We start from the raw sequence: 13440 nt of genomic DNA on the forward strand, positions 1-13440 counted from the left end.
GCTGAGGAATCGAACCCAGGGCCTCAGGCATGCAAGGCAAGCGCTCTACCACTGAGCCACCTTCCCAGCCCCCTAACTTTCTTAGAGGTGTTTGTGTGTGTGTGTATGTGGGGGGGGGGAGGGAGTTTTGTTTTATTTCAGTTTGATTTTTGTTTTGTTTTTGCTTTGCAGTTCTGGGGCATTGAACCCAAGGCCTCGCAAATACTAAGGTGGGGATGGGTCAGCGGCTGACCCACCCCCTTGATCCCTGCCATGTATATTTAGGTCCATTTATGTGTCTCTTAATAAAAGAAGTATTTTTACACTCTAATGAGCTGTGGGAGCTTCTTATTGGATTAGAAGCTGTTACTATTGTCTAGTGTCTGGAACTGTTGCTTACTGAGGTCCCAGACAACACCCACTGCATTCATGTTATCTTTCCAGGACTCCTGGATGAATATTTCATGGTCCTTGCTCGGAAGGCGGTGCCTCTGTCTACCTGAGTGGCTCTGGCTGTTTGATCTGCTTGTATGCCTAGACGGCTTTTGATTCCATTCATGAGATTCTGCTTCTATGTATGATCCTTCCTATGTGGGTCTTGTAGTAATCCCTTCGTGTCATTCTCAGATAAAATTTATGAGATCAATTGGCATGAAATATTTTATGGTGGAGGAACAGAACATAGGAAATAAGTAATCTGTGAAAGTCCCTTGGATGCAAATGATTGGAGCCCAGATGTGCAGGCTGGGCTTGGTGACTTGGGTCTGCTTCTTCAACCCCACTGTGTGTTCTGATGACTTCTCTGGTCTAACGTGCCCTTCTTCAATACAAGACCACCTTGGTCATTGTAACCTTTTCTATATGTGTATTCTCCTTATGTCTCCAGCATCCACAGCTCACAGTTATTCTCTGTATAAAGATGGATCCACGACTGCTCAGCCCAGAACTTTCTTCTTATCCCTAAACCCAGGTAGTGTTTGCTTTTGAGCTCTCCTACATATTTCCGACTAAAACACCTACAGTGAAATGTCAGGGCTCGAACCTGGCACCTTTCATGCTTCTGACCATTTAAAGGGACCCAGATCCTCAAACTAGACGCCAAGCTGAGTTACATTGTCCCTCTCTCACCTCTTCTCCCTTAAACATTCTACTTCCCCAAATACCTCTGTAACTTTCCCACACATGCTCGCTAAGATTACAGGACTCTTCACTGTCTGGCACCGGCCAGCTTCCCCGACAAATCTCCTCTCTGAACAGCTGCTAAACACCATGTGTCACTGTGTCAATCCACTGGGGCTCTCGTTTTGAACCAGCCCCTGTGATCTGACCTTACATTATTTCCCACCAATTTTCTTCTCTTTTTGTTCCACGAAGTCTACTCTTCTCATTTTTCTCTTACCCCAGGACTTTTGAATATGCTGGTTCTTCTTCTTGAAATACTTCTACGGCTACCCCTAACATCCTTATTACATGTAATCACTAATGACCCTCATCCAGGTACAAACTCTCTGAGGATACGGCTTAACACCCATCTGTTTCTTTGTATCCCAGTGCCAAAAACACTAAACTGTTCACTCACCAGAAGCCTGCTAAATACAGCTATTGAAAGTGATCATTTTCAACATTTTAGAAAACGTTATGCTTTCTAGGTGAATGATTACAGAAATGCCTCTCACTTTCTGAGGCATTTGGTTTGTTCCTTTGCCTTGGGAAAAAAAAAGTGTAATTGTTCTTCAAACATCTTCTTTGAACACTGGTTTTACACTTATATATTAAAAAAAAACAGTGGAAGCGTAGGGAAAACAAACAAGAGTATAAAAATGTAGATATAGGTATAGATTACTCCAGTAATCCTAGCTATTCAAGAGGCTGAGTTGTGAAGATCACAGTTCAAAGCTGGCCTGAGCACGAAAGCCCATGAGACTCTTATCTCCAATTAACCACTAAAAAGCCACAAATGGAGCTGTGGCTCAGGTGGTAGAGGGCTACTAGGGACAGTACCCAGGCCCTGAGTTCAAGTCCCAGGACTGACATGAAAGATAATGTAGATAGAAGGTACTGACAATGGAGAGTCTGCAGAGATAAAGCACAAACAATTGTGCAAAGGTTGAGCAAGGAGACGGAGGGAGCTTTGAACATGAGTTTCCAGGGTAGCCTCAGACTTCCTAAAGAGAACTGACAGTGTCATGTCCTGGAAAACTCTCAAATAATTCCAAAAGTGGCTTTTTGACAAAAACATCAATGCAGAAGATACACAGGAAGGGTCTGATTCAAATTATTCACAAGCTGTGAACATGTGGCAAACCCATATTTCCAATGCAGTCTCTGATTGTCTATGAGTGTAAAATCTCTGTCTATCTGATTACTGGTGTGTATGCATCACTAAAACCATTAGCTCCTAGAAGTATATAGTTGACTGTTCAGTGTCTCCCCAAAATTCATACTCTGAAGTCACCCAAAACACTTTGTGCTTATTCTGAAACAGAAGACTGACTTCCACTCAGCACTGCCTGGCACTGGAGCATACTAGCATTCATATTCCAATTTCTACTCGAATTACTAAGGACAAGGCCTTTGGCCCTGAGGACACTCAATGCATAGGTCACTTCCAGGTGTTTACAGTGTTGCTGATAAGACTCCGAAGGAGACATTGGTGACCCTCTCCCTGTGCTCCCAGGATGGGGGGAGGGGACATGCCTTCACAGCTCATCACTTCGTTGAGGGGTTCCAGCCTTGTGACATTCCAGCAGGTCTTGGCTTCTATCCCAAGCAAGTGCATTATCCCCATGAAAATTCGGTACCAGTACGCTATGACCACCTACAAAAGATAAAACCAAAAAACAACATAATGAAGGAAAGTAAGCCATCTTCACAAAAGCAACTGTTCCAAAATACAATTCTATTATAACTGTGTTTGGCCTTGCAAATTTGAACTCTAATTGCTATCATTTCTCTCTGGTATAATACACACAATCATCAGTCCTATGGTACAAATGCAAAGCCAGATATTAAAAATAAGTGATTAAAAGGCTATGGTAATTCATGGGAAAAGATGAGTACAGAAATAATGACATTTCATGTAGAATTCCAATTTATTACAGCATTAAAATATACAAGGTATATTATTTTTTAAATGGGGGTGAAATAGAATAACAGCTCTGTACCAGTGTGTATAGGTGTGTATGTGTATATATGTGTTGTGTGTGTATTTTTGTGTACGTGTATGTATTGGTCCTAAATCTTGAAAGTAGGGCCTGCCACTCTTGCTTGGTTTTCATGATTGTAGCTGGTATTCTACCACTTGGGTCATGCCTCTAGCTCAGCTTTGTGCTAATTAGCTATAGATAGAGTCTTCCTGACTTTTTTTTTTGCCTTAGCTGGCTTTGAACCCCAGTCCTTAGATCTTAGCCTTCTGAGTAGCTAGAATTATAAGTGTGAGCCATTGGTACCCTGCTAATTAAATGCTTCCTAATCTGAAATGCAGTTGTAAAAGTTCAAAGAGAGGGGCAATAAAGAATATTACAAACATAAATGCAGAGGAAGTCAATATTAACTGAAGTTTAAACTACAAGAAACAAGGTCATTCACAATTCTTATCTTTTTGTCTTTTTGATTTTTGAACTTATACTGAGTCACAGAGATAACTATGAGAAGAAATTTGAAAAAACAAAAAACAAAACTCAACAACAACAGAATAGTAGCTCTAAGGAGTAAGCTCGGGCTCAGAAAGTTTGTACAAAAAATAGCCACTGTCTTCTTTGCGGAGACAATACTAAGCAAATGACGTGATTACCAGTCACATCTAAAATCTTATAGGAGTTGACACAAAAAGAAACCAAAAACTGGAAACGTGAACAACACAATCTTAAATGCCCAGCAGATTGGAGAATAAATCACATGGGAAATCACTCATTTGAACACCAGCCCGTCCACGCACTACTGAAACCCTTTGAACTGCACCATGCAGCAGAAGATCCCGGAAGGGCAGCGTGAAGAAGGCAAACTTGGAACTCAAACAACGCCAAGGCCCTTGGGGCTCCCCACAGGGCGGGGCTCTGACCCTTCTGCCTGCTGTCCTGGGACCTCCTTTCCCAGAGGATGGGACATGAAAGCTGTGGCTTGCCATCAGAAGCAGCGACAAGATACATGGACCCACCAATGAGCCTCCATCTTGGATTCCTCAGTCTCTGAAAACGTTCTTTTTCTCCCCTACTGCTGGGGTTTGTGGTAATCCAGGATCTGGGTTGGTTTTGAGGTTTGTCCTTGGTGGGATTGTTACAGCTGGTGTTTGTTGTTGCTATAATACCAGGGACTGAAAATTCCTCTCCTCTGTATTGACTTTAGCTCTTGGCTTAGGGTTTTCCCTCTGGGGAAGCAGCTCCTCAAAACTCTCCTACCCTGGGCTAGGGAATAGCTAGAAGTTCACTGGCAGGGGACTTGCCTAGCAAGCACCACGTGCTGTAAAAGCATAACCAACCTCTTTTAACTGTATTCTGCTGTGATTTTCTCCTTTGAGTCTACTCAAGGCGGGTCTGCATCCTGCGGGAAGTAGGGATGCCTTCACAAGGCTTTATTCTACCAGTTCCCTGCCTGCCTTCTGGCCTGCAGCAATGCCTTCTCATCAACTTCCTCCTCTGGGAGGAACACGGCTTGGGATCTGCCTGAGTGTACTCGGAGAGTGAATGGAGCTGCTGTTCCTCTAGCTGGCAGCAGGGGGCAAGCTTCCTCTGGACTTGTCCCCTCTGTTTCCAGGCCAAGCCTTCAACAGTTCATTTCAACCTTCTACTTTCTCCCTGTTGGCTTAATGTGGCGATGTGCAGCATCTGCCATTAACAAGCAAGCCCCCAGGAGCTGTTTCTCTGTGGGTATCAGTCCTTACAGCTTTGAGAAGGAAATACAAAGTTTTAAAACTCCTTTCCTTTAAATTTTGACGTAAAGCTGGGAGAATCAAGAAAGTGTGATGGTGGCATAAGTCATACATGAAGATGAATGGAACAGTAGCATTTAGAAATGAATCCACAATCATAAGATCCGCATGAAAAAAAAAAGGTCAGGCTGGTTCAATGGAGAAGAGTGAGCGTGGCCTTATGGAGTGCACAGAAACTCCATGACTTGATGAGAACATTTCATACTTAGACTGAGCTGGTGCTCATACAGCTCCCCACATTTGTCAATAACCAAAGAACTTGTTTCCACAACGTTAAACAGTTAAAAACAAATCAACAGATAATTGCCAGAAAGTCATAAAAAGTGTGCAGAAAAGGCACCGCATTTTTCAATCGACAGCAGCTTTTAATGAACCTGCTGGATTCCAAGGGAGTCAGATGCAGTGTTCCCCCGGATGTCACTTTTAGCATTGACGTTTATTGTCCACAATGAGTTGCTTATTTGCCTGTTTGTTTTTTAACTTCTAGAATTTGCGGACTCCCAAGAAATCCATCCTTGTGAAGGGTATGTGTAGGAGGATCTTCATGGGTGTCTGGCATATGAGCAATGAGCCCTACTTTTGTGGCATGACTCCCAGGTCATGGTGCCCATCCATGCAGAGCCCTTCCTGGCACTCATGGATATCTCCCATTCATCTTCTCTAGCACCTTTGGTCGCTGTTTTGGGTTTGTTTGTTTTTTTTGAGTTTGCATGGGCTTTAACATTTTGAGCCCTGCCCTTAACTCTAGGAAACATCTAAACTCATTAAGCCTAAAGTCCCCTTCTTTTTCCTTCAGCATTATTAGGCTTATTACATTTATCTGACAAAAAATAAAGAGTAGTCTGCACAGAGAGTTGGTGGTGTGCAGATGTGACTCACCTCTGGATAAAGGTGGAAGCGTTTCACTGTGTTGATGACCAGAGGGTATTCCGTGAGCCTGTCGTTCATGATCATCCACAGCCCTTCCAAAAATGAAGGGGCGTCGATAATGGTCTTGAAGTAGGAATAATAAAGCCCCTTTTTTATTTAGGGGGAGAGAAAAAGACATACAATATCAATGAAAGTAAACCATGGACACATCTATACTCTTTTTAGAACATATTCTTCTGGAGGAAAAGAAGTGAGGAGCAAGGTCACCACCAAGACTCTCAAATACCCCTTACTATTGCATTATATGACTTCAGGAAAGCATGTTCGTCGGGTGATGACTGCACCGTTGCACGAACTTTTCTGAAGGTTTGAAATCTGCATGCTCTCCTGCTTCAGGCAGCTACTTTAATTTTTGGTAGAATTAACACACTAGCAGCTTCTTCTAAGTCAAGAGAGGGCCTGATGGAACATTTCCTCAAGGTTTGTTTCATTTGGAAAAGCAACTCCACTTCAGGAGTCTCCTTTCAGCTTAGGAAGCCAAGGCAATGCATAAATGAAAAGAGATCTCAGGTGTAAGGATGCTTATTTAGGGAAACAGTAAGTAACTTAGTAAGTTTTAGTAATGATGAACAATCCTTTTTGTGCCAGCTCTTCTTTCCAGGCAGGACCTGCCGTCATTTTTACTACTCTCTGCAAGATCAGCTCTCTTAATTCAGCAGGAAAGAAAGTGGAAATCAAAGATGACTGACAGCTGTCTGAATCTGATGATCTGTCACCAAAGCCCAGACTGCCACAACTACCTGGTTTATTTCCTAACACTGACTATTCTGCCCCTGTAAATAATGTTCAAATTCCATACAGATATTGATCCCTCTAATTCTTCAAGCTATCTAAGGGCTTTAGAGGTGAAAATAAAGCTACATTAGCCCAGTGTAGCAGTCTCGTAAGTTTATAGAGACAGGAAGTACATATAATTCCCACCCCCAAATCCATTCCAGTTTTATTCAGTTTCAACTTTACAGTCTTGCTATTGTCAAATCACAAAGTAAATCATTAGAAGAAACCTAACCATTTCAGTGCGAAAAGTCATCTCCCGTTCCAAAGATGAGAGGTGAGAAAAATGACGGTCATTTTCAAAAAGTGTTACTAGATGTATCCTGGGGGGGAAAATGAAATATCACATTACAATAAGAGGAGGTTTAAAAAACAGTAACTAAACAATTTAAGTTTTGGATAAGCACAGTCAGAAAGCCATAAATGGGAGAAAGTTAATTGTGTAATAAACATTGAAGCAATGCTAGAATTTGCTTACACACTTCCGTATTTGGGGACATTTAGAATTCATAGCAGTACAGATCTCAGATTCCCTGACTCCGTTTTCAAACTTAGCTGTGGACCTAAAATTTCTGTGTTGATCTCTGTTTTCCTAGGCCTCTAGGTCAGAACACAGGCAGGCTCTGGTCTGTGTTTTGACCCAAAGAGAATCAGTTGGGAAAATACCTTATGTTACTGTTCAAAAGCACTGGAAAATAATAGTAAGTGGAATTACTTCAGCTCAAAGCAGAGCAACACATGAACACATGGGTAATACACAGGAAGGGAGCCCTAGACCTGCATTTTAGGACTGCAACTCCACAGGTGAAGTGAGGAGAGCAGGAAGATTCTGGTGAACAGAATCCCATCTGGCCAGCAGTGATGGTACCCTTGCCTATGTAGTGCCTTCCCACAGAACTGAATAGAAAGCAGAATTCCAAATCCTATCTGGGACTTGGAGTTGCACTCTCCCTATTAACTAGAAGCCCAGGGGTGGATGCACACTCACAGAACAACCTCCCCGCAAACCCAAAGGCCAACTGGGCACTTCCACAACACAACATGGCACAAATCCCAAGAGAAGAAACCCCCCCGGGCTCAGGCAGAAATGAAGATATTCCAGAGGAACACTATTGTTTTATACATGATTCTTATAGGTAAGTTGCCATCAGTTTTGTAAACAAAGTGCCGGTGACTGCACAATGAAAGGTGCAATAGCATTTAATTCTGCCTCCCCACTGCCAAGAATCTTGCTCGTTTTGTTCGTTTGTTTGTGTGAGATTGAGTCTTACTCTGTAGACCAAGCTAGTCTCCAACTCACGATCCTACTGCCTAGCCTCCTGCCCCACAAGTGCTGAGATCAGAGGCATGTGGCACCATGCATGCCCCACGAAGAGTCTATCTTCATTTCTACCTTCTTTTTCCTTGGGTGGTATTACTAAAACTGTGTCCCCATACTTATGTACTAATAGCATACTATCACTACAAAATGAAAGTGTTTTAGATAAAATAACCTGCAACATTCACTAGAAATAGCTAGTGATATATTTAAATAGGCACATAGCCAGTTCTAAGAAACCACCAGTGGTAACGTTTTAATCCAACTTTTAAAAACACATTTAAAAATAAAACGCAATCTTACCAGTGCAAAACTCCCACAAAGGCAGCTGGAAAATAAAACAAAAGAGCAGAATGAAATAGTCATCAAAAGCTGCCTTGTTAGAAAGTACCTTTTAGAAGCAGCATTTCAAATGCATTCATTACCCACAGACACAGCACAGGAGGCTACATCCATCCACATGCATGCAGGAAAACAATTCAGAAGCACGCTTGCCTCTACAGGGAAATTTCACACTTAGCAAAGAGAGGGGCTGCTAGCCTCCCCAGATAGTTTGTAAATAAAGTGATGAAATCCAGGTGCTGGCCGCTCATGTCTGTAATTCTAGCTACTCAGGAGGCTGAGATTTGAGGATCATGGCTCAAAGCCAGGCCAGGCAGGAAAGGATGTAAGATTCTAATCTCCAATTAACCAGCAGAAAGCCAGAAGTGGTGCTGTGGCTCAAAGTAGTGGAGTGCTAGCCTTGAGCAAAATGCTTCAAAGACAGCACCCAGGACCTGAATTCAAGTCCCATGACAACCACTACCACCACCAACGAAAAGAGTGACGAAATGGGGGCTTCCAAACTTTTTCTAATAGTTCAGTATTATTCTCTATAGCTTTTATTATCTATTCATATGTGTGTGGCATATATTTTCAGGAAAGTCTTTAGCAACACAGGAACCACTGTGCAGCACTGTGTTCCCCATCTCCTCTGAAGATGGTTAAGTGCAGAAGTTCATCTCTCCAGCAGTGCCCTAGGCAAACCTTAGCTGCTTGCAAGCTCCTGGACAGAGGTACCCCTAAAGGGTGCAGAGTCCCCTGCTCACTCTGAGAGGGGTGCAGTAGACTCAGTCCTCTGGGTATGGGCTTTCTGAAGAGCTTCCATTCAGTGGTCCAGCCCCTCTGGTGACTAGAAACTTGCATGTTTTCAAGTCCCCACTTCCTACATTGGCTCCAGGCTCTCCTGCAAGGAATGTTCATTGAATTTTATCGGTTTGGGGGTTAACTTTTAATGTTCTTTAAAAAATGAAAAAAGCTTATTTTGACAATTTTCCAAATATCTTGTCAATTTAGTTGACTATTTCTGAAGTTCTGCTTTCTCACCAATGTTTTGTAATGGTGTTCCTTATGCTTGTCCAAAATGCACTCGGCATGCTATCTGATAAGCAAGCAACATGAACTGCTTTAAAACTTTGAAGATCACTCAGTTTGGCTACCAAAACAAATGCAAATTAATTCACTAAAGGAAGTTAAAGCTGCAATGTTGAAGTTCCCAACGCTGCCCTCCAGTCTGTGGTTTGTATTACTATGTTGGCCAACTTAAAATACTGCTGTGTAAATCGCTGCTTTGTACCAAGCTGGGAAAGCTAGTCTTCCAAGTCTTCATTCTGCAATGTCCACTAGCTGAAAATGGTCATTATGCTTGTAAAAGGTTGTAAAAATGAAAAAGGAAAAGAAGATGAAACAGCCTGCATGTTACCTGAAAAATAGAAAATATCTACTCATTGGCTCTCTACAGAAAAAAAATACACATTTGCTGCATGTGAACCACTCTGAAACTAAACCTCACCACCTCTCTCAATTTGAAAGACACCCTCACACACAATAAACCTTCATTATCTTTAAGACATAGAGCTTGTCCTGTTCCACCATATTTATATCCTGTATTCTTATACCTTGAGTCTCTCAAAAAACCATATATACTGACAAATTTCCCTAAGGGCACTTTTTTTGGGGGTCAGTCATGAAACTTGAACTCAGGACCTGGATACTGTCCCTGAGCTCTTCTGCTCAAGGCTTGCACTCTACCACCTTGAGCCACGGTGCCACTTCTGGTTTTCTGGTGGTTAATTGGAGGTAAGAGTCTCACAGACTTCCCTGTTCCAGCTGGCTTTGAACCAGGATCCTCAGATCCCAGCCTCCTGGGTAGCTAGGATTGCAGGCATGAGCCACTGGTGCTTGACTTTTAAGAGAACATGAATAGAAAAGGAATATGCTGCCAATCCATTGACCTTTCCAAAGGATCCTGGAGGATCTTCCTGCCTGGCTCACACCTCCCTTCCCCACAACTGCCCTTGAAAATGATGAAGTCTAACTATGCCCTGATCCCTAGTACACAGAGCACCCTCCGCAGCCCTTACAGCTAGCTGACCTCCTGCCTCCTGCCTCCTGTCCCTCCTGTCCTACTTGTGAAGGAGACCCAGCCTTGTACTTGGCTGAAACAAAGGCCATCCTTCAGTCTCTCCACATTTTTATTTCCATTTCAGCATCTCTCAATGAAGTAGTTCTTGCTTCTCTCATCCAAATTTAGCTTCTCAGAGTTGTGCTTTAATTCCTCCTTCCCCAAATCCAAGACCTCACTTGACCTTGATCCTTCCCTTCTGCCTCTCATTCTCCCAAAACTCACAGCACCTCCCACAAGCTATCAGATTCTCTTTTCCTCCTTCTTTTCCTCCTTCCCCTCCTTTTCTCATTCCCTCCCTCCCTCCTCTCATTCAACAAACAAGATTCTTGGCCCATTTCTTGTTGAAATTCCCATAAATCTTTTAAATGATCCACGGCCCTTGAGTGGCTGGAACCACTGTTCTACCTTCCATCCTTACACTTAAGTCTTCTGGTAGTTTTGGGTGTGATTCTTGGATGGTTTTCCTCTCTCTCCTGCCACACCATGCTCTCTCAATTCTGTTCTTCTGAAGATTCCCATTTTCTATGCTTACCTTGTTCTTTCTTTTTCTCTCATCTCTTAAAACAAAGTTCAAAAAGGTTTTCCCAAGTTCTCTCTCTTCACATTGGTATCTTTTGGAAATATCACTCCCTTCTACCCAGATTATCTCAGGTCCATAAACTATAGCCTTCATCTTTCTTCCTCCTCCTCCCTCTTTCCACTTCGACCTCACATCTTACCTAACCCTGTCATTCTGGCTCTATCAGCACTCACCTTTCTCCTCTCCATTCCTCTCCGCTATAGTCTGGATTCTAGGAGCATTTTACCAACTGATCTTTCTGCTTGCTTTTCTCAGCCCATCTCCAGTCTTTCTGGTTACACACACTGCTGAATTTATCTCGGTGAAGCCCCTTTTGTTCAAATCATTCTCCAAGCTTAATCATTCAACACCAACGATGCAGACTTATCAAATGCCACTGAATTGTTTAAGATGGTTAATCTTAGGTTAAGCAATTTCATCTCATTGGGGAAAAAAATGTAAAGAAAAGGATCAATCAGTGCTTCCGTCCAGAAAGAGGTTGAAATGCCTTGCTCCTGCTTTGAATTAGGTTCTCCAAGAGGGGTTCTGCTCAACCATCACCTACTTCCTCTTCTTCTCCTGCCTTGCCTCTTAGCCAGACCATGCATTAATGTCATGGTATCTTATTTTCATGACTTTGATCATGGAATTCTATCAGGCCTTGGATACTTTCCCTCAGCCCCCTCATATCTAAATATTAGCCCCTTGTCACTCTCCAAATTCCATCTTCCCTGATCTCAGATTCCATTTCCCATCCTTCAGTATTAATTTTCTCTTCCCAGCTCCGGAAACACTGGACCCAGGTGCCACCCAGGTGCCAGGCAGCGGTACCCTGGAGCTTGAGTTTGGAACAATGTCTTGTATTTCAAAAGCCCATGTTGATTGTGGAGGTGGCTGGATCTGTTGGCATAATCAGACAACTGATAAAATCAAAATAGGAAATCCAATTATTCATCAAGTTTGGTTAACACCCCTAAATGTGGGGACTCATCCTCCTTAGATATCAGAAGTCAGTGAGCACATGGTGAACAGGAAACTATAATAACTTGCACAAGTCAACTGTCTACATTAGTGCCAATCTGACCAAGGACTAAGCCAAACATTTGTTTTACACAAACAGCAATACATTGAAGTTATGCTACAGAACATGAGACTTGTAGAGGGGAAAGAAAAAAATCAAGTATTGCTTAAGAACATTCTTCATTGTTAGATAAGCACTCCACAATGAGACACAAGCCAGTGGGTATTAGCATGGGGTGACCTTACTCCTCTGATATTGATATCAACATATCTATCATCCATCACTATCTATTCATCCACCAATCATCTATCAAAATCATCTATCTATCTATCGGTAGTATTGATATTTGAACTCAGGTCCTCACACTAGGCAGGTGTTCTACCACTTAAGCCACAACCTAACCTTTTTTTTTTTTTTTGCTTTCCTGGAATCCCTAGTGTTAGCTCAGACTGGCTTCCTACAGGGATCTTCCAACTTAAACCCCCTGCAGCTGGGACCACAGAGATTGATCACCATATTGACTGAGGTATGGAGGTTTGGGGGGAAGGGGGAATCTCAAAAAGGGTTTGCCCAGACTGGTTTCCAAAGGAGATCTCCACTTCCTACCCACTATTTAAAAACAAAAACAAAAGGCCCAAAAACATTAGGCCCACTGCTGGGCCTAATGCCTCACACCTGTAATCCTAGGCAGTCAGGAGGCTGAGATCTGATGATGGTGTTTCAGAGCCAGCCTGGGGAAGAAAGCCTGTGGGACTCATCCCCAATTATCCTCCAAAAAGCGGCAAGCGGTGCAGTGGCTAGAGTGGTAAAGCACTAGCCTTGAGGGAAAACCAAAATAAAACAGTGCTCAGCCTGAGTTCAAGCTCCATGGCCTACACACACACAGACACACAGACACACACACACACACACACACATACACACTTTATTTTGTTGTATTTAAAATGCAGAGGAGCCCTGCCTGTCCAAAAGCAAACCAATTGTTTTTAGAAACTACAATACATAACTGCCCTGATGCTGGCAGACTGCAAAAAAAAAAAAAAAACTATTTTAAACAAGAACTTAGGAGGCTGAATCTTTGCCAAGAGTGTCCAGCGCTCCCATCTCCTCTTATTTCCTTTTTCCTTTTTTGTTCTCAGGAATCCACACACCGGATCTAAGCGACTCTCCTTTTAGAGTGAAGACACCCCCTCCAATCCTTGGGGCGCGGGGCTGCGGCTGCGGGGCCGTGGGAGGCAGGCTCACCTATGCCCCAGGTAGTCCGGCTGGAGAAGCGCCGCGTCTGCAGGCGGAGCATCTTCTGGCGGAACTGCTCCGCGAAGCTGTGCAGGAACTGGAAGCGGCCCTGCAGGACCGACCTGGCCACCGCTTCCAGGTTCGCGTAATTTTGCGCGTTCAGATGGCGGATCCTGCGTGGCGAGTAGTCGCGGGAGCCCCCGGGCAGGTTCCCGCCGCCGCCGCCCAGGAGCAGGGGCTGCGGGGGGGA

At 43.3% G+C, this 13440-nt stretch overlaps 1 protein-coding gene across 1 annotated transcript in view; it reads right to left on the bottom strand.

The window, feature by feature from the left end:
• Window positions 1-13440, bottom strand: part of LOC105999963 (probable C-mannosyltransferase DPY19L2) — a 51920-nt gene that overhangs the window by 37907 nt on the left and 573 nt on the right. Inside the window, exons 2-6 of the mRNA XM_013035133.1 lie at window positions 13200-13428; window positions 8232-8256; window positions 6846-6933; window positions 5786-5923; window positions 2586-2797 (exon numbers count right to left, since the gene is read on the bottom strand). Of these exons, the coding sequence (XP_012890587.1) occupies window positions 2586-2797; window positions 5786-5923; window positions 6846-6933; window positions 8232-8256; window positions 13200-13428 (692 nt within the window). The remainder of the gene's footprint in view (window positions 1-2585; window positions 2798-5785; window positions 5924-6845; window positions 6934-8231; window positions 8257-13199; window positions 13429-13440) is intronic.

Source organism: Dipodomys ordii, unplaced genomic scaffold (assembly GCF_000151885.1).
Source record: "Dipodomys ordii isolate 6190 unplaced genomic scaffold, Dord_2.0 Scaffold205, whole genome shotgun sequence".
In the NCBI taxonomy this organism is placed as follows: Eukaryota; Metazoa; Chordata; class Mammalia; order Rodentia; family Heteromyidae; genus Dipodomys; species Dipodomys ordii.